Source organism: Sander lucioperca, chromosome 4 (assembly GCF_008315115.2).
Source record: "Sander lucioperca isolate FBNREF2018 chromosome 4, SLUC_FBN_1.2, whole genome shotgun sequence".
Lineage (NCBI taxonomy): Eukaryota > Metazoa > Chordata > Actinopteri > Perciformes > Percidae > Sander > Sander lucioperca.
In genome coordinates this window covers 40,970,462-40,993,692 of record NC_050176.1, presented here as the reverse complement: position 1 = coordinate 40,993,692, position 23,231 = coordinate 40,970,462, and the positions used below count along the sequence as shown (strand labels likewise).

The window sequence follows — 23,231 nt, the reverse complement described above, 5'->3', positions numbered from 1 at the left end:
CATTCAAAGCAGAATTTGGCAGATTAGCCGACTCTGAGACTCAGAAATTCCCCCAGAAGGAGAAGAAGAGTTTTCATATTCAGGCTGTGAAACAGGTTGTTGTTAAAAAAAATATCATTGTTTTGGTTGATTTGCTAAATTCTGGCTAAGGAACTCATTTGATGACTTTTGTAGGGCTTCATGTCAACAGAAATGCGACAAAAAACGTACAAAAATGTCAGAAAAAGCCACAAAAAAATCGGAACAAAAACAACAAAAAATTAAAAAAAAATGTAAAAACAAAATGTGACATGCAGTAACAAAAGCACGTGAATAAAGTCTCCATGTCTGGCCCTCGGTGTGATTCTCTTTTTCCAGTGTGGCCCCTAGTGAAAATGAGTTTGACCCCCCTGATGTAGTGGGAATATTTATCGATCTAAAGAAAGCATTTGACACCATAAATCATGGCATTTTATTACATAAACTAGAGAAATATGGTATCAGAGGGGTTGGATTGGAACGGGTGAGTAGTTACTTAAGAAACAGGCAACAATTTGTAGAAATTTGTTTCTTTTTGATTGGTGATGGTTTGACCTATGCTGTAGCCACGCCCCTTTTATAATTTATGACCTGTTTGATGTAGACTATTGTGTGAGGTATCATTGAACTCAGCAGAGACTTCCTTATTCATTGGTGATGGTTTGGCCCGCCCCCCTATGCTGTACTCACACCCCTTTCATAATTGGTGACCCATTTAAGGTCAAGTCTTGTGTGAGGTATCATTGAACTCAGCAGGGAGTTCCCTTTTCATTGGTGATGATTTGCAGTGTGAGTGCCGTGCAAAACCAAGGTCGCAAGGAGCGGCGTCCGCCAGTAGCCCCGACCTGCGCGGAGGCGCGAGGGCCCGTCCAACGCTGCTTGCAGCTTTAATTTGAATTGTTACCTGCCACCAAAGATTTGTGTTTTCACCATAAATTGGTGCCTAAAGGTGTATCATAATGCAGGAAATGAAGTATTTGACGCCATTTGAGCCATGAAAAACCCTGAGATGTCACTATTATATTATAGCCAATACAAATGGCAATGTTAGTGTGGACTCAGTCTCAGGGTAAGACTCCACCATCTGATTTGTGTACCTTTGACTAACCTGTCAATCATGCTGGCCTGTGGCCCCCATGACTTTTAAGTATTTTATTTGGGTGGATATGCTCATTAAGCGATGCATTCATCCAATGTTTTTCTCTCCAGAAACTTGATATCAGAAAAGGTCAAATAAGTCACTTGAAGGTAGATTTAAGCATTTGTTACCTGGTTGAGGAAATCTGATTAGTTCCAGTTATTAAGGCCATGTAGCCAACCATTTAAATCAAATTTGTGGACTTTTGTTGATAAAGCTTGGTCAGCTGGGTCATATATTACTACTTATTAATACATTTGTTTTTACTGGAAAGCCACTTTCCCAGTCTAACACTTATCATTTTGGGGGAAACAATGTAAAGGAAAAGAAGCAGGCAGGCAGCAATTTAACTGTGACAAGGAAACCATTTATTTTTACAGCACATCTCACATCATATTATATGATTAGAAACAGCTGATCAGGCAGTTTTCTTTATTCAGCTACCTCTTTACCCTAAAAACACAAATAAAAAAAGCATTTAATCAACTTTATTTCAAACAAATCATAACGCTTTTTTAAAAATAAATTTAAAATTTAAATGTACGTCTTTATTGGTATGTTTACCTTGCCAGAGTCACGGCTCTTTGCTCTCAACTTGTTGACCTGGGACTCTGCGATGTCAGCGCGCTCCTCAGCCTCCTCCAGCTCATGCTGGACCTTCCTGCACTTGGACAGATGAGTGTTGGCCTGCTCCTCCTGAAAAAACAGAGATATTGACATGTTGGAATCTCCTAAAAGCCCAAAGGTAATCTTCAATTGAAATATATCTGCCATATATCAAGCTTTCAGTGATGTGTAAATCTCTATATTGCCCTTACCGCCTCCTCGGCCTGCCTCTTGTAGGCCTTGACTTTGAGCTGCAACTTGTCAACTAGATCCTGCAGCCTGGCAACGTTTTTCTTGTCCTCCTCGGTCTGTTAAAGTTTATTTAAAGTAAATAAATGTTTTTGTAATAAATATGTTAAAGGTCCCATGGCATGAAAATGTCACTTCATGAAGTTTTTTAACATTAATATGAGTTCCCCCAGCCTGCCTATGGTCCCCCAGTGGCTAGAAATGGTGATAGGTGTAAACCGAGCCCTGGGTATCCTGCTCTGCCTTTGAGAAAATGAAAGCTCAGATGGGCCAATCAGGAATCTTCCCTTTATGACGTCATAAGGGGAAAGGTTACCTCCCCTTTCTCTGCTTTGACCGCCCAGAGAATTTGGCCCCCCGTGAGAGAGAGAAAGACATCATGGCTTTCAAACGAGCAAAGTGGCAGTTGGTCAAGGCCACACCTTGCCCCCCCCCCCCACCCTCTCCTCCTCAATAGCATTTAAAGCTACAGACACAGAAATGGTACATCCTAAGGAAAGCTCATTGTGGGACTAGCTCTAGTGGCTGGAATTCTACACCAAGGCTGAATTTAGGGAAAGAGACTTCAGATACAGTATTAGGGGACCACTAAGGTCTATATAAAGAGACTTCAGATACAGTATTAGGGGACCACTAAGGTCTATATAAAGAGACTTCAGATACAGTATTAGGGGACCACTAAGGTCTATATAAAAGCATCCAAAGAGCACCATGTCATGGGACCTTTAAGTTGATTTGTATGACAGCTATCAAAGTGACTGTACCTGATAGGTGAGCTCTTTCACCCTCCTCTCATATTTGCGGACACCCTTAATGGCATCTCCTCCGCGTCTCTGCTCAGCCTCAACCTCTGCCTCCAGTTCACGCACCTTCAATGAACAATAAAGCAATGAGAATACATCTTTTTTTGTAATAAGTTCAGCTCTGCAAATTCTTTCTTTCTTTCTTACCCTGGACTCAAGTTTCTGGAGCTGCTTCTTGCCACCCTTCATGGCCAGGTTCTCGGCCTCATCCAGGCGGTGCTGCAGGTCCTTAACAGTGACCTCCAGGTTCTTCTTCATCCTCTCCAGGTGGGAGCTGGTATCCTGCTCCTTCTTCAGCTCCTCAGCCATCATAGCAGCCTACAAGAGACAGCATCAAATGTTGATTAGAATAATCTTGAAAATACACATTGGAGTGAAAGTAAGAACAATTAAAATGCAAACCTACATCAGTGATGGCCTTCTTGGCCTTCTCCTCTGCATTCCTTGCTTCCTGAACAGTGTCATCCACTTCACTCTGGACCTGGACCAGGTCAGACTCAAGCTTCTTCTTGGAGTTCAGAAGGCTTGTGTTCTTAAAGGCAAAAACAAAATGTAGGCACATTAGTCATCACATGTCTGATTTTCACGTTACTTAAAATGTCATTAGATTTTTGAATTATCGAAGAAATGATTGGGCTTGTTTAACCTGACTCCTCCAGATGGATTGCTTCGCATTTGCTCGGCATATCCATCTGGGAACTTTCTGTTGGAGAACTTTTGGGAAGGGGCGAAAATCCTGGTTAGCTGATTGGATAAACCATCTGTCTATCACCACCTATGTTGGTGATAGACGGGCCAAATCAACCAATCAGATCAAACTCTTGCCGAAACCAGTCAGGAGAAGAGCAAAAACATCTTTTCCTCCGAGAAAAGCCTCCAGTGCCGTTTTTTAGGAATACTTTCTAATTTGGATAAAACTTGCGCGATAGCTACGCTCATCTCCTCCGTGGAAGCCGCCATGTTGTTTAGACTGAACATCGCTTCTCGTTGTGTCACACCTAAACCCGCCTCAAAACCAACGCTGATTGGTCGGTCGTTTGGCGAACGGCTCCAAATTTTCTCTATCTCAAGATGCCAGACTGATCTGCGAGTGGAAAACTGGAGCTCGCCAGATCAGGACGGTCTCACGAGGCTAGGGCTTGTTCACCTGAGAATGCAGAAGTCCAACACGCTCACTGGCATCCACCAGCTCCTGCTCAGCGATTTTGCGACTTCTCTCGGTCTGTTCCAGAGCAGCTCTGAGTTCCTCGATTTCAGCTACCATCAGACCATTTCTGCGATCCACCATAGCAGCTTGTTCCTTGAATTCCTCCTGTGCTCTGACAGCATCATCAAGGTGCAGTTGTGCATCCTAGAGAAAGACATATCAGGACAATATTCACATGAATGCCAAAATGTACCTGCACTGATCATAGTCTGTGCAAACAATTCTGTGTCTAACAATACCTTCAGTTGCGCCTGCACATTCCTCAGCTGCTTCTGGGACTCAGCAGCCTGGCGATTGGCATGGCTCAGCTGAATCTCCATCTCATTCAGGTCTCCCTCCATCTTCTTCTTGATTCTCAGGGCATCGTTCCTGCTCCTGACCTCAGAATCCAGATTGGTCTGCATGGAGTCAATCACCCTCTGGCTGTTCCTCTTGATCTGCTCCATCTCCTCATCTTTCTCTGCCAGCTTCCTGTCCACCTCACCCTTAATCTGGTTGAGCTCCAGCTGGACACGCAGGATCTTAGACTCTTCGTGTTCCAGCGTCCCCTGATGATATCAAAGAATTACATATTAATCTCTGCCTTCAAACCTTTTTAAAGTATATTTGTTCATGATTTTTTTTAAGTAGATGTCCCAAGAAGAAAATGTACCTCAGCCTCTTCAAGAGCCGTCTGGATCTCAGACTTTTCAGTCTCCACCTGCTTCTTGGTCTTCTCCAACTCATGGATGCTCTTGCCAGTCTCACCAATCTGTTCAGTCAGATCTGAGATCTCCTCTGCATAGAGATACAAGTGTTTTATATTGTTAAGCCTTACAATGTAAAATATAAACACTTTATTCCAACACATGTTGAATACAATGTAAGAAATACATGAGTTAAATACAATGTAACTGTTACATAACGTCGAACTCACGTTGAAGGTTCTTGTTTTCACGCTTCATGGTCTCCAGCTGATCCAGAGATTCCTCATAAGAGTTCTTCATCTTGAACAGCTCTGTGCTGAGAGAACGAGTCTCCTTCTGTGCTCCCTCGAGCTCTGCCTGACCCTCCTCGTACTTCTGTTTCCACTCTGCCAACACCTGAATAACACGATTGGTTATGTAGCAATATGAGGAAAAATAAATATATCTTTCATTGTTTGTGAGGCTTGGCAACTCAAAGTTAAAGTGCTCATATTATACTCATTTTCAGGTTCATAATTGTATTTTGAGGTTGTACCAGAATAGGTTTACATGGTTTAATTTTCAAAAAACACCATATTTTGTTGTACTGCACATTGCTGCAGCTCCTCTTTTCACCCTGTGTTCAGGTCTCTGTTTTAGCTACAGAGTGAGACCTCTCAACTTCTGTAACATCTTTGTTGGGAGTCGCACATGCTCAGTAGCTAGGTAAGGACTACATGAGCTAGCTAGCTGTTTCTCCAACTTCAGTCAGTACAAGGCAGGATTAGCAGGGAGACTTCTTCTAAACGAGGGCGCACTTCCAACTTTGTGTGGAATACCTGCAGAACAGGGACATGGAAGTAGTTCTATACAATTTATTTTGTAGATTATGGTGAACTAGTGTGTGTTGTAGCAGTGTTTTGCCATTGAGAACGAGCTAGCATGCTAACGGTTAGCCCCCTAGGCCCCTCGTTTCGGCTAGTGACGTAGACAGCCGTGCAGATTTTGACCAGCTCACCCGGAGACTGAAGGCAGGACACATTCAGAAACCGTATCTCACTCTAAACACCATGGATGTTTTTTTTTCAAAGTTTTTATGCGTGTGGAAGTGTAATCCACCCCAAATTGGCTGGTTGTGTTTAAAATTTTAAGCAGGGATGATATGATTACGTGATCAATATTTGTCATCATAATAGGACATTTTGTACATTCATCCAAGCTAATTAGAACTGAAGCTAAATATTCCTTCAGATATAAGACAAAGTATGAGTTTCCTATTTTCACTTATTAATCAGACACAAATAGCTCAGGTTATGCCACTTTGTTTTAATTGAGTCATTTTAATTCTCAACACTGTTCAGCAGTGGCAAACACTTTGCGGTAATGCCCACTAGGTGGCAGCTGCGCAGCGCTGGTGTCGTTTATTTAGTTTTTTTCCTTAACCTGTTACAGAGGAAGAAACTGCGAACATTTAGTTCTGAAAGAAAAAGGAAATAACATCCTGAAAAGTGATTTATTTTTCTTTCTTTCGATGGTGGTGTCTGAAAACTTGTATCTGTTGACATAGACATAGCTGTACTGTGGGACTGTGTGGTGGACTGTGAGAGCGACAGCGCGGGTGTGACAGAGGAGCGGTATGTTTCCACTCTGCTAGCTGTAACAGGAGAGAGCGTGGACAGCGGGCTGGACTCTGAACTTCAGGCCTGAGTTTGGATTTCCATTTCTACTATCTCACCAGTAAGGTCTTTCTCTCCTGTGGCTTTAGAGGATCGTGTCGGATACATTTTTTTTTAGACTGAGCTCAAACAGGTACTGGGTTGTGCACAACTAAATTAAAGAGACTACTGCTGCAGTAAAACTTAAAAATGTGGTTTCTGGCCAGAACATATTTTGTTGTCATATGTACTTTGGGGTGGGAAATGGGAGTATAATATGCATTGTTGGACAGTTTCAATAATACTATTTTCTTGAAAAGAGTTACTGTGTGTTTGTGTTTTCATTCTCTGTGTGAAGTCAATAATCATCTGCAGCCAAAGACAAATTAGTATTAAGTGTCAGCGCATTTGATATCTATCTTATCTTTATCCCTTGAACCAGGACATAGTACTAATAGTATTGAAGTAGTGATCCTAGACCTTGAGCTGTTTTTGCAGGTAAATGTTGAAGGTTGATTAGAACCTGGTTACAGAAGCACCAGAGACACAAAATAACACCCAAATCCCAGAAAAAGTGATTTTTTTCATAATATGGGCACTTTAACAATGCTACCTTGTCAAAGTTCCTCTGCTTCTTGTCCAGGTTGGCAGCCAGCCCATTGGCCCTCTCCACATCAATCATGAGGTCCTCCACCTCACTCTGGAGCCTCTGTTTGGTTTTCTCAAGAGAAGCACACTTGGAATTCACTGCCTCAATCTGCTCCTCAGCCTCCTGAAGACGCTGAGCCAGCTTTTTCCTTTTTAAAGAAGGTAAGATCAGTTTCCCACTATGAAGTGACCTAAAGCCTTAGTAACAATAATCTGCAGCCTGAGTTCTTGTAATTTGACTGTTGCATTGTTGTTTGTTTGAAGCCTTAATATTCTTAGAGTAGCGAGTATTTCAAAATAACAGGTTTTGGAAAGAGGGATGGGCAATTTATGATCAGCCTAGTGTTGTTATTAATAGCTAGTTTTTAAAGATCTAGATGAACATATGAAGGCAGAGCTGGCCATTGAATTGTTTGAATGTTACTCACTTGGCTTCCTCAAGCTCCTCAGTGCGCTGGACAGCATCAGTTTCATACTTAGCTCTCCACTGAGCCACCTCACTGTTGGCCTTGGACATCCCACGCTGCAGCTCAGCCTTGGCCTCTTGCTCCTCCTCAAACTGCTCCCTCAGCAGATCACAGTCATGGCGGGCTGATTGCAGTCCATGGGCAAGAGCATTTTTGGCCTGGTGTAAGAAATATGATTGAATTTACAAAATTCCTGAATCCCAAACTAATAATACCAATGCACACTTACTTAAATGTTTCTTACCTTAACCTCCTCTTCAACATGTCTTTTCAGCTCCTCAATCTGTTGTGTGAATGCCTGTTTGCCTCTGGTCAGCTGGGAGACAAGAGCTTCTTTCTCTTCAACTTGACGGCTGAACTCACCTTGTGTGAAAGACGCCACGATGCATTAGTTTGTGTCACGTTTCTCAATAACATACACAACAGATCATTCACTGACAGCTTGTACTGTAGGTACCATTTTCTGTCAGGAGACGTGCTCTCTGTGCACTGGTGTCATTGATTTGACGGACATTTTCATCATTCTTGGTCTTCAGTTCGCTGAGTTGGTCCTCTAGAGTACGGCACATCTTTTCAAGATTTCCCTAATGAGTAAATACAGATGAGATCAGTGATCAGATGTTTTACTATACTGATTTGGGTAATAAAATAGCATGCAATGCATTGTGTACCTTTGCTTTAGCAACATTCTCCATGTTGCTGGAGAGGTCATCAATCTCCATCTTGTATTCACTCTTTTCCTTCTCAAGCTTCTGCTTCACACGCTGGAGGTTGTCGATCTGCTCTCCCAGCTCAGCGACGCTGTCAGCCTGCTTCTTGCGAAGAGCAGCAGCAGTGGCTTCATGCTGCAGAGTGGACTCCTCAAGATCACGACGGAGCTTCTGGAACTCGGCTTCACGCTTCTTGCTCATCTCAATCTGAGCAGCGGTGGCACCACCGGCCTCCTCCAGCCTCTCGCTGATCTCCTCAAGTTCCCTGGAGAGGTCAGCTCTCTGCTTCTCAACCTTGGCACGAGCAGCACGCTCAGCCTCAATCTCCTCCTCCAGTTCCTCGATACGAGCCTGTTCAGTGTAGATATGAGGTCTTTCAGTAGACTTTCACTTTTAATACACAAAATTGGAAATATCAGAAATGTTTTCTTTAAAGGTCCCATGGCATGAAAATGTCACTTTATGAGGTTTTTTAACATTAATATGAGTCCCCCCAGCCTGCCTATGGTCCCCCAGTGGCTAGAAATGGTGATAGGTGTAAACCGAGCCCTGGGTATCCTGCTCTGCCTTTGAGATGAAAATGAAAGAAAGAATTGAGAAGAAATGAAAAGCTCAGATGGGCCGATCTGGAATCTTCCCTTTATGACGTCATAAGGGGAAAGGTTACCTCCCCTTTCTCTGCTTTGACCGCCCAGAGAATTTAGCCCACCCATGAGAGAGAGAGAGACATCATGGCTTTCAAACAAGCAAAGTGGCAGTTGGTCAAGGCCACACCGCCCCCCCCAACCCCCTTCCACCTTGCCCCCCCTCTCTCCTCCTCAATAGCATTTAAAGCTACAGACACAGAAATGGCACATCCTAAGGAAAGCTCATTGTGGGACTGGCTCTAGTGACTGGAATTCTACACCAAGGCTGGATTTAGGGAAAGAGACTTCAGATACAGTATTAGAGGACCACTAAGGTCTATATAAAAGAGACTTCAGATACAGTATTAGGGGACCACTAAGGTCTATATAAAGAGACTTCAGATACAGTATTAGAGGACCACTAAGGTCTATATAAAGAGACTTCAGATACAGTATTAGGGGACCACTAAGGTCTATATAAAGAGACTTCAGATACAGTATTAGGGGACCACTAAGGTCTATATAATAGCATCCAAAGAGCACCATGTCATGGGACCTTTAAAACCATATGTCACCTGGAGCTCCTTGATCTTCTTTTGAAGCTGAGCACCAAGTGACTGCTCATCTTCAACTTTGCTAAGGAGCTGACTGATTTCAAAGTCCTTCCTGTGAGAAGTTTAGATGAAGTACATAGAGTTCATGCAGTTGAACGCACATTTTATAAGAATGATTCTTGTGTGCAAATTCAAAAACTGTTACTTTTTAATTTTCTCATCAGACTGCTGCTTCTCATTCTCAAGATCCATGATGGATTCCTGGGCCAGTTTCAGATCACCCTCGAGCTTTCTCTTGGATCTCTCAAGGTCCATACGGAGCTTCTTCTCTTGCTCCAGAGAACCCTCGAGCTGAAAAATACGATTCATTTTTAATCATCAAATTCAAGAATCCTGCTTTGCCAATCCAAGAGACTTTGTAAACTTACATCATCCACTTGCTGCTCAAGCTTGGTCTTGGCCTTGGTCAGAGTGTTGACTTTGTCTTCCTCTGCCTGCAGGTCATCAAGAGTCTGCTGATGAGCCTCCTGAAGGGCTTTCTTTTCCTTGGTCAGCTTAGCAATGCTCTCATCCTGAGAGGCCATCTCCTCAGTCAGGTTCTTCACCTAAATGTGCAAGAAAAATCTCGTCTTTAAACTGTCATCATTACCGTACGTCCACACCGCCGCTGACTTGAGCTTCTAAAGTTACCGGAAGTCATTCATTTTCAATGCAAGGAGCGGAAAATCTGTCGCCGTCGCATTTTGGCCGTTTTGAGCGTTTTGAGCGACCAGAGCGTCAATCAGAAAGTTGAGTAGGTCAACTTTATGGTAATGAGCTATGACACGGTTCAGCGGCAAACGCCAGCAACCAATCAGAATATAGACGTCCTTTGCGCTGGCTGATCCCAGAGAAACATACGGTGTAAACTTTTGTTCCTACCAAAACATTAGTTCCGAGAAAATGGAGGAAAAGCTCATAATGGCCGTTGTTGGGTTCCCCTATCATGTATGATATGACGTTGTTTGCGTATAGGGATCAGTATACAAACAATACAACAAACAATACAAATTCTATCATTAAATATGTAATTTATAAAAGATTTTATAGTGTCAATGTATTGGCCGTGCAGTGGCTGCTTGTGCTTTTTCTTCAATCGTGTGTTGAACATGATCGAACGTTGAACGCTGCCACGTCAGAGCGGCCAAAGCCTCAAAAGCTTCCCCGTACTTTTTGACAAGCGTCCTTGACCGGGCGGCCAGAGCTTGTTTTGCAGCTCAAGTCGGCCGCAGTGTGTACGTACAGTTTTAATCTTACTTGATATGCTGGACAGATTATTACACATTTTCCTCTGGATTCTTTTTTAATGGGCAGGTGGGGGAAGGGTTAACGTTAGGGTTGATAATTAGTGGGGGTTTGCACTAGTATCTACGCTAGCAGCCTGTAACAGCAATGAAAAATAGCAAAGGGTCAAATGCCTTTCCATTACATTACATTATGTAGTGTCCTTTCTCTCTACGAACGAGTTCTGGTTCAGTCTTTGGGTGAGAATAAAATGGGTTTACTACTGTGAGTCCATTCAGCTTGACATATATCAACCACAGCTAATGAACAATTCCAGATAAATAACGCATTTAGCAGTGTCCATATCACATCACATTTTTAACATAACCTGGAAAAGTTTGAAACAGTAAGTGAATACAGCCTGTTGTGTGAATATATCTCCTGCAGCAGGGGTGTGGCAGATGGACTGCAGGGTGCACACACTTCTTTTCTCATCGGGGGTCAGAGAAACAGTACTTTTAAAAAAATTCAGTCACCGTAACAGTATTTTCTAAGCCGTTTATCACTCTGCATGAGGTGAAAATGCTGTACTTGTGCTGTTGTTTGGTTGTCAAGACTTTGCGATTGATTGACATGCCTTCACTGTTCCAGTCGCTCACCCTCAACCTCAGCTCTGCAGAGTCGGGAAATTGGGACTTAACGAAAAAGTAAAATTCTGAAGCTGCGGGTCTCCCCTCCAGAATGTATTTAGCAGGAAAACTATTATACACAAACCTTGTTCTCTGTGGCATGTTTCTCCTTTTCCACTTTGGCCAAGGTAAGCTCCAGGTCATCAATATCCTTCTTGAGCTCAGAGCATTCATCCTCCAGCTTTCTCTTCTTGGCAGTGAGCTCAGCATTGATTTCCTCTTCATCCTCCAGTCTCTCAGTTGTCTCTTTGAGTTTGGCCTCCATCTGAATCTTACTCTTGATAAGTCCCTCACATCTCTCTTCAGCATCATTCAGATTGTCTGATTCCTAGTTAATTTTATAAAGATAGATGTTAGCACATTAACTTTGAAAAACATAAAAAGCACAATTGTCTGTCGATGTGTACTTACAGCTGACACTTGCAGCTGCAGATCATTCTTCTCCTGCAGAAGGGACACCATCTTCTGCTCCAGATCCTTCTTCTTGGCCAGGGCAGCAGCCAAGTCAGTTTTCATCTTTTCATAGTTCTCCTTCATATTCGACAGCTCCTTCTCAGTTTCAGCACTCTTCAGCATAGGTTTGATCTTGTAGTACACCTTCATCCATGGCCAGTGTTTGACATTCATGAATGAGCGGATATTGTACTGGATGGAATATATGGCTTCCCTGCGGACAAGAAGTAGCTGTTGTAAACAATACTGTTAGTGATTTTTTAATACCACGATTCAGAATGAGCTGTTTTTTAACATGCCTCCTCTCCGTCATCTTCACAAACTCCTTTCTCATGACATAACCACGGGCCAAAGCCTGAGTCATGGTGACCAGAGACGACAGTTTCTCATCTCTCATCTCCTCAAGGACACCCAGCAGACCGGCCTTGAAGAACACCTGATCAAACACAAAATAAAAATGAACGCAGGATGAACTCAGATAGTGAATACTTCACACCCTGTAAAACAAAAACAAAAAAACATTTTTACCTACCCCACATGGTCCAGGGCTTCTAAGGTGAAGGTGTTTAGATATTATGTTATATTAGTTATGGTGTTATAGTTTTAGACTGCCGGGGGACTTCCTTCCTTCCTTTGACACACTGAGCTCCTCTCTCCTCTCTCTTTCCATCTGTGTGCATCCATGTCCCAGACATGCTTGTTACTAACCTAGCTCTGGGGAGTTTACTCCCCGGAGTCCTTGTGTTTTGTTTTTTTGCCCAGCATATTTCCTTGGATTAGGGTGGCACCAAGATCTTGGTTGCAGCAGTCTCCGTGGTCCTGCTGCACTCCCTGCTACACCCTGCTACACCCTGCTACACCCTGCTACACCCTGCTACACCCTGCTACACCCTGCTACGCTCTGCGGTGCCCTTCTGCGTCCTTCTACTTCCACCTATGCTCTGCTGTGCCACGCTACATCCTGTAACGCCCTGCAGTGCCCTGCTATGACATGAACTACTACAACTACTATTTGTAGTCATAGTTCCATTATCTTTATTGTGACTAGTATTGCCACTGTTCATCACACCCCAAACCAGCACCGTCAGACACCTCCTACCAAGAGCCTGGGTCTGTCCCAGGTTTCTCCCTAAAAGGAGTTTTTCCTCACCACTGTCACACTGAATGCATGCTCTTGGGGGAATTACTAGAATTGTTGGGTCTTTGTAAATTATAGAGTGTGGTCTAGACCTACTCTGTCTGTAAAGTATCTTGAGAAAAGTCTTGTTATGGTTTGATACTATAAATAAAATTGAAATTGAATTGAATTGATAATGGCCACATGCAGGCTGCTCTGCCTCTCTCCTAACAATAAATCACTTATTCCTTGGCATCAAACTCTACAATCACGTAAGTAGTTTAGAGATATTTTGCTTTATATAATTAATAGAAAAACAATCAAACACACTGGACTGAACAACCTAACCTCTTTGGTCATTACTGGACAGTAAGAGAGAGCAAGGTGTTTACCTTTGTGTGTCCGAATTTGTACTCGTCATGTGGAATATCAATTGACCCAAGCAGCTTCTCTGAAGCCTTCTTGTTGTCAATGAACTGGCCCTCGGGGATGACACTGGCATTCAGCACCTTGTACCTTTTTTATGAGAGTTAACGATCAGTGTGAGCATTTTCTTTTAATAATCTTTATCAAAATTCTGTTAAAATATCCATTGATACCTCTGCTTGAAGTCAGCATAGAGGATTCGGCTGGGGAAACCTTTTCTGCAGATTCTGATACCCTCCAGCACACCGTTACACCTGAGCTGGTGGATGACCAGGAAGTTCTCCATCAGACCTGTAAAAATACATTTCTTAAGTCTTAAGGCCCGGACACATAGAGCCGATAATCGGCCGTTGGACCGTCTGGCGAGATCTGTGACTCGAGTCTGTTCGGTGTGTTCCGTGCCGTCGTCCGTCCGAGGGGCCGTCGGCCTTCATTTTGGCTGATTTGACATGTATAATTGGCGGGGGCGGGCACTGCCGGCAGTCAGACTCAAATGACCCATCTGATTGGTGGAGAGCTAACCCAGAAACAGGGAGCGGGATGAGCGTGACTAGAGTCTCTCAAAATCTGACAAAAATCTTCTAAACTGACCTTTGTTGATCTGAAATGAAGACAGATTCAGCAGCTGCACGGCCTATTTCTCTCTTCAAATGTTTTCAGAAACACGTTTCGGTGAACTATTTTAGTCCAATATGAGATCATATTCTGAACGAGACGCCATGACAGTCTAGTTTTGAATTTCTGGAGAAACCAGACCCATGTGAGCTGTCGGTTTAATTTTTTTGGGCAACAATCCAGATTAGCGCCGCCTGCTGTTATGGAGACGTATTACGTCTGGTCTCTTCGGTGTGTTCTGAGGAACTTTTTGGACCAACTCCAGGAGACTGATCAGTCCCACTGGCTTTACTGCCGACGGCCGGCTGTCTGGTCGGTGTGTAAGCAGCTTTGGTTAAAGCAGCACAAAATTAAAGAAACCATATTAACAAAACAAAACCACTCCTCAAATAATCTCTTGAGATGATGTTCTCTATGTACCTGGAGTCTTTGACTCATTGGGAATCAGGCAGCGCACAAAGTGAGGATGGGTGCTCCTCAAGTTAGTCATCAGCTTCCCCAAGTTCTCCTGTAGATCCAAAATGGTGAGTCTTATGACATGTAATCAATTGTGAGTTTGAACATAAACTGAGATATATATATATATACATACATACATACATACATATATAAGATACATTTGCAACATTACCCTAAACTGTGAAGACACAGTCTGCATGGAACCACCCTTCTTCTTGCCTCCCTTCTTGGTAGCATCTGTTGATATTTTTAATTAGACATGTTTCGTTAGGATGACAAATAAAATGTACATTAACACTTGCTACAGTTACTTAAACATATACAGTAAAGCCTGAAAACATGTTTTAGTTTGCTGTAGTTACTATCATACCCTCAACGACAGGAGGGAAGCAGAGAGCCAGCAGTTTCACTGGGGATTTCTGGTACAGCTGACAGACGGAGTCATTCAGTGGATCCTTGTTCTTCTCCAGCCAGCCAGCAATATTGTAGTCCACGGTACCAGCGTAGTGCACCAGGGAGAAGTGGGCCTCAATCTTGCCTTTCTTGGGGGGCTTAGGCTTCTCAAATGCTTTGGTTTTTCCAAGATGCTGGTCATACAGCTTGTTCTTGAAGGATGTGTCTGAGGCCTTGGGGAACATGCACTCCTCTTCAAGGATGGAGAAGATGCCCATGGGCTGAAAAAAGTGGGAAGAAGTATGTCATTAAAGGGGAACTATGCAGCTTTTTTAAGCTTAATTTACCTTAACTGAACAGCTTCTCCCCCATAGTGAAAAACCACCCTTGTAACTTTTAGCTGGCGAGCTGCCGGCCTCAGCGTCAGGAAGTATGGCGTGATATCAGGTTTCGCCATGTAACGAATTGCTTCACGGCACTGCACACATACGGCCATTCAGGAACCGGCTAACAAGGTAGCGATGGAGTTTTTCACACTATCGTCATGGCTGAGCCGGCTAAAAAGAAGCAGAAAGCTAGGAAAGCATTGTCGTAGGAACAGAGAAAGAGGAAACAGCAGACTGACCGAGAGAGGAGTCAGACACGAGGAAACATAGGAGCTGTAGGGGGGGGCTCTATGGAGAAACCTGTAGGGGGGGCTCTATGGAGAAACCTGTAGGGGGGGCTCTATAGAGAAACCTGTAGGGGGGGGGCTCTATGGAGAAACCTGTAGGGGGGGCTCTATGGAGAAACCTGTAGGGGGGGGCTCTATGGAGAAACCTGTAGGGGGGGCTCTATGGAGAAACCTGTAGGGGGGGGCTCTATAGAGAAACCTGTAGGGGGGGCTCTATGGAGAAACCTGTAGGGGGGGGCTCTATGAGAAACCTGTAGGGGGGGGCTCTATAGAGAAACCTGTAGGGGGGGCTCTATGGAGAAACCTGTAGGGGGGGGGGGCTCTATAGAGAAACCTGTAGGGGGGGCTCTATAGAGAAACCTGTAGGGGGGGCTCTATGGAGAAACCTGTATGAGGGCTCTATGGAGAAACCTGTAGGGGGGGGGCTCTATAGAGAAACCTGTAGGGGGGGCTCTATGGAGAAACCTGTAGGGGGGGCTCTACGGAGAAACCTGTATGGGGGCTCTATAGAGAAACCTGTATGGGGGCTCTATAGAGAAACCTGTAGGGGGGGCTCTATAGAGAAACCTGTAGGGGGGGGTCTACGGAGAAATCTGCGAGCAATAAGAGAGAAAACAGAGAAGAAAAGGCCAAAACTGCATAGCACCTCTTCAAGTGATAAATTTATTCAAATTAAGAACATTTATATATAATCACCAAATGATTACCTTTTCAATGAGCTCAATGCAGGCAGCCAAGTCCATGCCAAAGTCAATGAACTCCCAGATAATACCCTCCTTCTTGTACTCCTCTTGCTCCAGGACAAACATGGTGTGGTTGAAAAACTGTTGCAGTTTCTCATTGGTGAAGTTGATGCACAGCTGTTCCAAGGTGTTGAACTGTGAGGGGACAATTAACCAGTATAATCTCTCGCAGGGCAATAAGAATGATATCATATCATGAAAAGTATCAGCTTCTGAATTGTTGGAAATGAAGCTTACGTCAAAGATTTCAAAACCAGCAATGTCCAGGACACCGATGTAGAACTGTCGTGATTGTTTAGTGTCCAACATCTCGTTAATACGAACGACCATCCACAAGAACATCCTCTCATAGATAGCCTTGGCCAGGGCTGTCACTGAGTTCATCACCTGAATAAAAACCAGGATGTGATTTGACCTTTTTGTAAAAATCATTAGTATTGATTTCTGGTATTTCTTCTAATCTCCTTAATAAAGGCAGGAATTTCAGTCATTCCGTCCGGCTTTCCGGTTGAATGTGGTGACACGAAAGATGTTACACACATGGAAACGGACTGGAGTAAGAGAAAACTCAATAAGATAGTGTACATGACGCTAACAAGATTTGTTTTGCCGAGTGGAATGATTTTACCATATGGATGGGTGCGCTGCATATGGTTAACTGTGCCATGACATAAGACAGATATAATGTCTTTTGTCAACACATTTAAATAATTTAAGAAAACAATAAACCTGAAAAGTAGCCATTGAAATAAAGTGCTTGATTTGTAATTTAAGCCTGCCATGGTGCTGGAAACCTGCCAGACGCCTGTCTGTAAATAATGCCAGGAAAAAAATATCGGCCAACGCAGCAGCCGCGTACCGGCCGATGCCGATACACGTAAAAACGCAAATATCGGCCCGATATATCGGCCGATAAAATCGGTCTATCACTAGCATAGTGTAATGATGAATAATTTTGTGAGGAAAAATCTTAATCTGCAATGTAACCAGTAACATTTCTCTATCAGGGAAGTGTAGTAGTACATTGTCCTCTGAAGTAGGACACAGTAAGTCAGAACTGCAGTTGAGTTGCCCATTTGAAGTGCTTTGTAAGGTGTTTATTGGTACAATGATTTAGGATTGTAACATATACTATATTATTCATATTTGAACATCATAATAAATCTATAGCTGTTTGTGGCCCTTTCACCTTGGGCCCACAGGCAATGGTAAAGTTTTCTCGTGATATTTTCCCCCCTCAACCAGTATATTTCAAAAGTGTGTCTGACCATGAGGAGCCGTGGATTGGGTATGTGACGCAACTATGTCATGGCAGGTGAATCGCTCGGGACCCAAGGAAGCGCAGTGTGAGCATTAAGTTGACTGTATGAGGGATTCTCGAGAAAGCTACAAGCACCAATACCACAGGCCACGCAATCCGCCTGAATGGGCACCTCACTAGTGAGGTAAATAATACAAAAGATCTAATAATAAAAAATGACATCTAAGATGGTCTTAGACTTATTCTACATTATGTATTTAGCATTCATTGTGTAAAACTCTAAGGCCGGCTACACACTGACTGCGTGGCAGTGTGCAGGAGGCCTTAAAGTAGCAATATATTGAACACTGCCTTTGTATTCTAATTTCCAATAAACTCTTTACTACATTAATTTAGTAAAACTGACATCACTAATCTGTTTTCTCTTTAAATTGTAGGATATTGATAATTCATATTTACCTGAGGTACAGTCTGTCCCTTGGTGACGTACTCATTTCCGACCTTCACTCTGGGAAAGCACAGAGCCTTGAGCATGTCAGCAGAGTTCAGACCCAGCAAGTAAGCAACCTTGTCAGCCTCTGAAAATAGTTCAGAGATGTCCATCATGATGTAAACCCACACCAGTGTGATTAAGAACCTCATTACTGTTGTTCTCAAGCTAGTAGGCTCGTTGGAGATGAGCCAGGTCTGCGCAGAATCGATCACCGGCGATCGCCCCCAATGCATGCTGGGTAGATTTGTGTCCGACTTGATCCCGACTTGCTCTGACGTCAATCACACGTGGGCAACGATGACCTCACGAGATCAAGGTGGCCACAGGTTTGAGACCCAGGCAGCGCAGTTGCTTTTCACCGACTGCGGACCCAGGGGCATGCTGGGAAACGCCGGCCTCTCAGCTGATCTAACAGCTGATTGGTTCAGAATCAACTCAACATGATGACGTTTTATATCAACTTTTTATTGATTTGAACTGGAGGGATTTTAACTGCTATGTGTCTGATTTAAAGGCTTATTCTGAACAGAACACATGTTGTGTGGCTGGTAGTTACGTTTAGAAGTCAGAGAGACTAAATCTGATCAGATTACAGATCATCTACAGTCTGTTGGTAATTAAAATCAGCAACAGATCGCATGTAGAGGATTCTGACAGCTACTCTGTCATAATTATAACAACTGGAGACTGTGTACAAGCTGTATGGGTCTGATAACATTTTATTAAATCGGAATCAGACTACAGTGTTGTCGCCTGCTCTCGTCCACTTTACAGGCGAGGCGCAGCTCATCTCCAACGAGCCTATTCGCTCTGAGTTGACATTAAACACTCACCCTCTGTGCCATCAGGCTCAGCCTGCTCCTCACGCTGCTTCTGCTTGAACTTCATGTTACCATGGTGGAGCACAGCACCAGTCATCTTGTAGATGGCCATTTTCTCTTCATGAGTGAAGCCCAGGATATCAATAGCATTCTGAGTTCAAAAGAGGTTGACACAAAACATATTCACTTTAGGAAAATACTATTGCATTTAATGCATAAAAAATGTGTGTGATGTGAAGATCACTCACATCAGTGGCTTCCAGCTCAACTTTGTCATCAATGCTGGCCACAGTGATCTGACCCATGCTACACATGGGGAAGTCGTAGGGGTTGGTGCTGATGAGTGCCAAATCTGGAGATCAAAATAAGAGTGAAAATGTCAGAACATTTGTTTTCCGTATGAAAAGAGGTTAAACAATGTGCAACACCAATCTGCTTACCAATCAGCTCAGGTATGTGGCCGGTCATCATCTGGAAGAAGATGTGGTAGCCTCTTTCATCAGAAAGCTGGTATGTCACTCTTGACTTCTCCAGCAGATCTACAAATATTGTTCATAAATCACAGCCTGGCCAATTCTCAATTCCACTGGTTTGTATGTACTATGAGTATTATTACTTACATGTCTCAATATCAGCACTTGCCAGTTTGCCAGTTGCGCCGAAATGGATTCTGATGAATTTACCCTGTTTGGATCAAAGGATTTTTGTATTGTCCCTCCACATTGGCAATCTGTAACAAGACCTCTCTCGTGTGTAGAAATCGTTCCATACTTACAAAACGGGAAGAGTTGTCATTCCTAATAGTTTTGGCATTACCGTAGGCTTCTAGGAGGGGATTGGCTGCAATAATCTGATCCTCCAGTGACCCCTATAATCCAGGTTTAGAATTACTGTCAAGAAATGACTTCATTTGGAAAAATATTCATTAGAGAAAGAACCCAGAATTTTAATCATACAGTAACATACCTTTGAGTCGTCCTTCTTCGGTCCACCAACTGCGATTGTCGCAAAGTACTGGATCACACGCTTGGTGTTAACAGTCTTTCCAGCACCAGATTCTCCACTAGGTATAGACACAGATGTGTACGGTTTGATCAAGATATGTAACTTTGTTGAACCATGTCTACAAATGTAAATGTAACAAACTCACGTGATCAAGACAGACTGGTTCTCCCTATCTGTTGAAGCAAAAACAAAATAATTAACTATGATTTACTGCAACAGAAACCTCATATACTGATAAATTGTTCCGGTAGTGACTTACCAGTTTGCATGAACTGAAAGGCGTTGTCAGAGACAGAGAAGATGTGGGGTGGAGCCTCCATACGCTTCTTGCCTCTATAGGCACTGACACATTCAGAATCGTACACTGGGAGCCACTTGTAGGGGTTCACAGTGGCACAGAACAACCCAGAGTAGGTCTGAAAGTCAAGCAGATTCAACAGTTAACTCTATGTTTTCTACAAGTATTGCAATTTGCAATAGTTCTCTTATCTCATTAGGCAGATTGTCTTACATAGATCATCCATGCTGCGTAACGCTCTTTGAGGTTATACAGCACAGAGGCTTCATTGAGATGGGTCATCATGGCCATGTCCTCAATCTTGTCATACTTGGGAGGGTTCATTGGATAGACGTCAGCTTCTTTCACTACCCTCTCCTGGAATAGGACATTTGTCACAATGAGAACTGATCATATTGATTCTCCCAGTTGACTCTGACTTCATGATACTAACCTCCTTAGGTTCCAGGGTTTCGACCGTGACTTTGTCACCATCTTTCTTGATGATTTTTCCCTTCAAGTACAGCTCCTTGACATCGGCCACGTAGCAGGCACTCTTGGCATCAAATGGTGCAGTTTGAGCCTCAATTCTCTCCCTTTCTGGCTTACGAAGGTAAATGGCAGCTTTGCCATAAGTGGCCATCTCCGCGTCCGTACTCATTGTGGCGGCTGATTTCTGTTAGATAATTACAAAGTAAGTGCCATCTTCGAGTTTTTAAGTCCATGTAATTAAACTTTTGTGTTCACTGCTCATTTATATCATGGGTAACGTGTTTTTTTCTAGAGTATTTATTTATAGTACGGGTAACATGTCAGCACTAATAAGAATATGTATCTTCACTCAACCCAACCTGTTACCACTTGTGTCTCTGTGGTGTTAATGTGTATAATTTTAATTTTTTTTTATTTTTTATTAACATAATGTCTGTATGTTGGTAAACTTGTATTTATCAACATGATATGAGGAGATATATCTATTTTACTGCTTTTTATATTTGCATTGTTCACTGTAATCTTTTTATTGTGTTATTTTAGGTAGACAATTTTAAGATCTGTCCAGGGACAACGGATGAAAAATAGCCTTTTGGCTAATTCTGGTGCATTTGCAGAAATGCTAATTAATGTACACTGTCCCTGTCAAATAAATTAATAAATAAATAAATAAATGATGTGTATGAGGTCATGGGCATGAGGGAGGTGTGTAAGTGTGAATATTTTATATTTTATCATGGATTCCTAAGCTGCAAACCTGAGTGCTCCAACCAAGTTCAGTTGTGTAAAAATATGCAATGACACTAAATATCTATATATCTATCTTAAGCAGCACTTAACATTTTGATGTATAGGAAACTTATCCACACTGAAACCATGTCTTTGTTTCGTTATAGGTGGGCTTTGACTCCCAAAGTGACTCAATCCTTTTCACACTAGGTTATTACTGCGAAGAAATACTAACCTATTGTTTGGTTTTGTCCAAATTTATGGATGAATTACTGCAGACATTCAATAAATGAGACATTTTGCACATGTAATAAATGCTTATAAAAAAGTTGTCCTTACCTGACCTCTCTGTCAACAGTAATTACCAATCCTTCTCAAAAGGTCCGGTTCTTGTTTTTTAGAGTAGATGTCAAATCAAGATGCACTCAATAAATGGTTCAAAAGATCTCAAGCTGACGAGAACATAGCCGCAGCCACAAGCAGGAGCTCCCAGGTCTTCTCTGTCGCACGCTGTATCCACCAGGAGCTTTTATATTAAAGCATTTTTTGATGACACCCTGAAAGTTAAATGTAGTGAGCAAACCAAATTTGGTATCACATATAGGCAGATATTTGTTGTGATCAACATTTGATGTGTATCCTGTTTCAGGTTATGTGGCTATGGCCAGGTCTTGATTTGATTTTTGCTTACACAGTGCTGTAATTAAAGTTTATTGGACGCTGTCAAGCACCCCCTTGATTTAACCATTTAAAAAAAAGTTTAAAAATAGGACTGTCAAGCAATGAAAAAAATGACGTGCTTCGGGATTTATCTAAATTAATCTCATATCAATATAAAAAAAAAAAAATCTAAATCATATCAAATGGATTTTGGGAGATGAGAACTAGTGTGTGTCTTTATTGGGTTTTGCTGTTATTTATGGTCGCGTTTCTTTTCATTCCTTTGATCTCTTATCACACACACACACACACACACACACACACACCCACAAACACACACACACACACACACTGAGAGAGAAAGGTCCAGTGACGATTTGGCAGTCTACTAACTTGTTGCTCTAATTACTCACGTTTAATTTCCAGCTTGCTGCGTAAATTGAGACAGGTCACGTTATGGTCAGTGACCTACATAACGACGCTACGTTGCAAAATGTCTCAGGCAGTAATAATTCAACTCTGTCTCCTCTGACTAGAGACATAGCAGCTGCCTTGATGATACTGGCTCCTCTGCCTGTTTCAGAATCAGAGTCTGTTTGAATGGCCAAGTAAGTGTGAACACGAACAGGGAATTTGCCTCTGGCTTTTTGTTGCTCTCAATACGCAACAATACACATGAGTAAAAACGACAAAGTTGAACAAGGTAAAGAAACATTTGACTAGTATGCACAGATAAGTTTGCGTATCAAAAAGTGTGTTTGTATACACATGCATATGCATACACATATGTACATACATACACATGGTAATTATGCATTTTATTTATGTTGTTGGTACTCGAGTCAACGATGTATTGGAAATGCTAGGGTTTTGTTATTAGGGCCTGAGCGCCGACATTGAATTGCTACTTTGGAATATTTGTTCTGAAAAACCACAGAGGTTTAGCGCTGTGAAGTTGGCTTGACGTTTGATATTCAGTTGATATTCGATTTTAACTTCCCCTTCACGCAATTCAGGTCAATGACGTGACCAGGGTCAAAGAAAGTCGACATTATTACAGAGTATCAAGAGAAAACAACTACAATTACCATCGCTAGAGATTTGTAGCCGACATAAAGCTTCATAGCACTTCATCATCTGTTCCGTCGCTAGGTTCTGTGTAAGGTACCGTCGAAAAATTACCGTTTTGGTAGATTGGCAAACAATTTTCTCTGAAGAATATTCACCAAAATTCAATAAAAGGGCCTTTTCTCATTCTCTACTTACTACAGGTCAGATTTTTCTCATATGTCACTGTGGTGGAAGTTTTTCGATGC

General features: G+C 42.6%; 2 protein-coding genes and 1 pseudogene across 2 annotated transcripts in view; 2 read left to right on the top strand and 1 right to left on the bottom strand.

Moving 5' to 3' along the window:
- Positions 1-23,231, top strand: part of LOC116048142 — a 568,688-nt pseudogene that overhangs the window by 264,406 nt on the left and 281,051 nt on the right.
- LOC116049154 (CD209 antigen-like protein E) overlaps positions 1-23,231 on the top strand; it is a 236,056-nt gene that overhangs the window by 16,847 nt on the left and 195,978 nt on the right. The gene's annotated exons all lie outside the window — the stretch shown is intronic.
- Positions 1,502-21,766, bottom strand: LOC116049163 (myosin heavy chain, fast skeletal muscle-like). Its single transcript, XM_031298592.1, has 40 exons — positions 21,595-21,766; positions 20,489-20,710; positions 20,269-20,412; positions 20,017-20,173; positions 19,903-19,930; positions 19,719-19,815; positions 19,528-19,620; positions 19,373-19,436; positions 19,193-19,291; positions 19,001-19,104; positions 18,765-18,903; positions 17,898-18,016; positions 16,415-16,564; positions 16,142-16,312; positions 14,739-15,042; positions 14,541-14,605; positions 14,330-14,417; positions 13,468-13,585; positions 13,261-13,384; positions 12,051-12,187; positions 11,710-11,965; positions 11,384-11,626; positions 9,775-9,951; positions 9,552-9,697; positions 9,368-9,458; positions 8,128-8,517; positions 7,914-8,040; positions 7,701-7,819; positions 7,418-7,614; positions 6,955-7,138; positions 4,938-5,103; positions 4,674-4,798; positions 4,261-4,569; positions 3,962-4,165; positions 3,221-3,346; positions 2,962-3,132; positions 2,776-2,880; positions 1,975-2,070; positions 1,721-1,852; positions 1,502-1,609 (listed from the first exon to the last, which is right to left on the bottom strand). The coding sequence occupies exons 2-40, from the start codon at positions 20,693-20,695 to the stop codon at positions 1,589-1,591; spliced, it is 5,793 nt and encodes a 1,930-aa protein (XP_031154452.1). The 5' UTR covers positions 20,696-20,710; positions 21,595-21,766; the 3' UTR covers positions 1,502-1,588.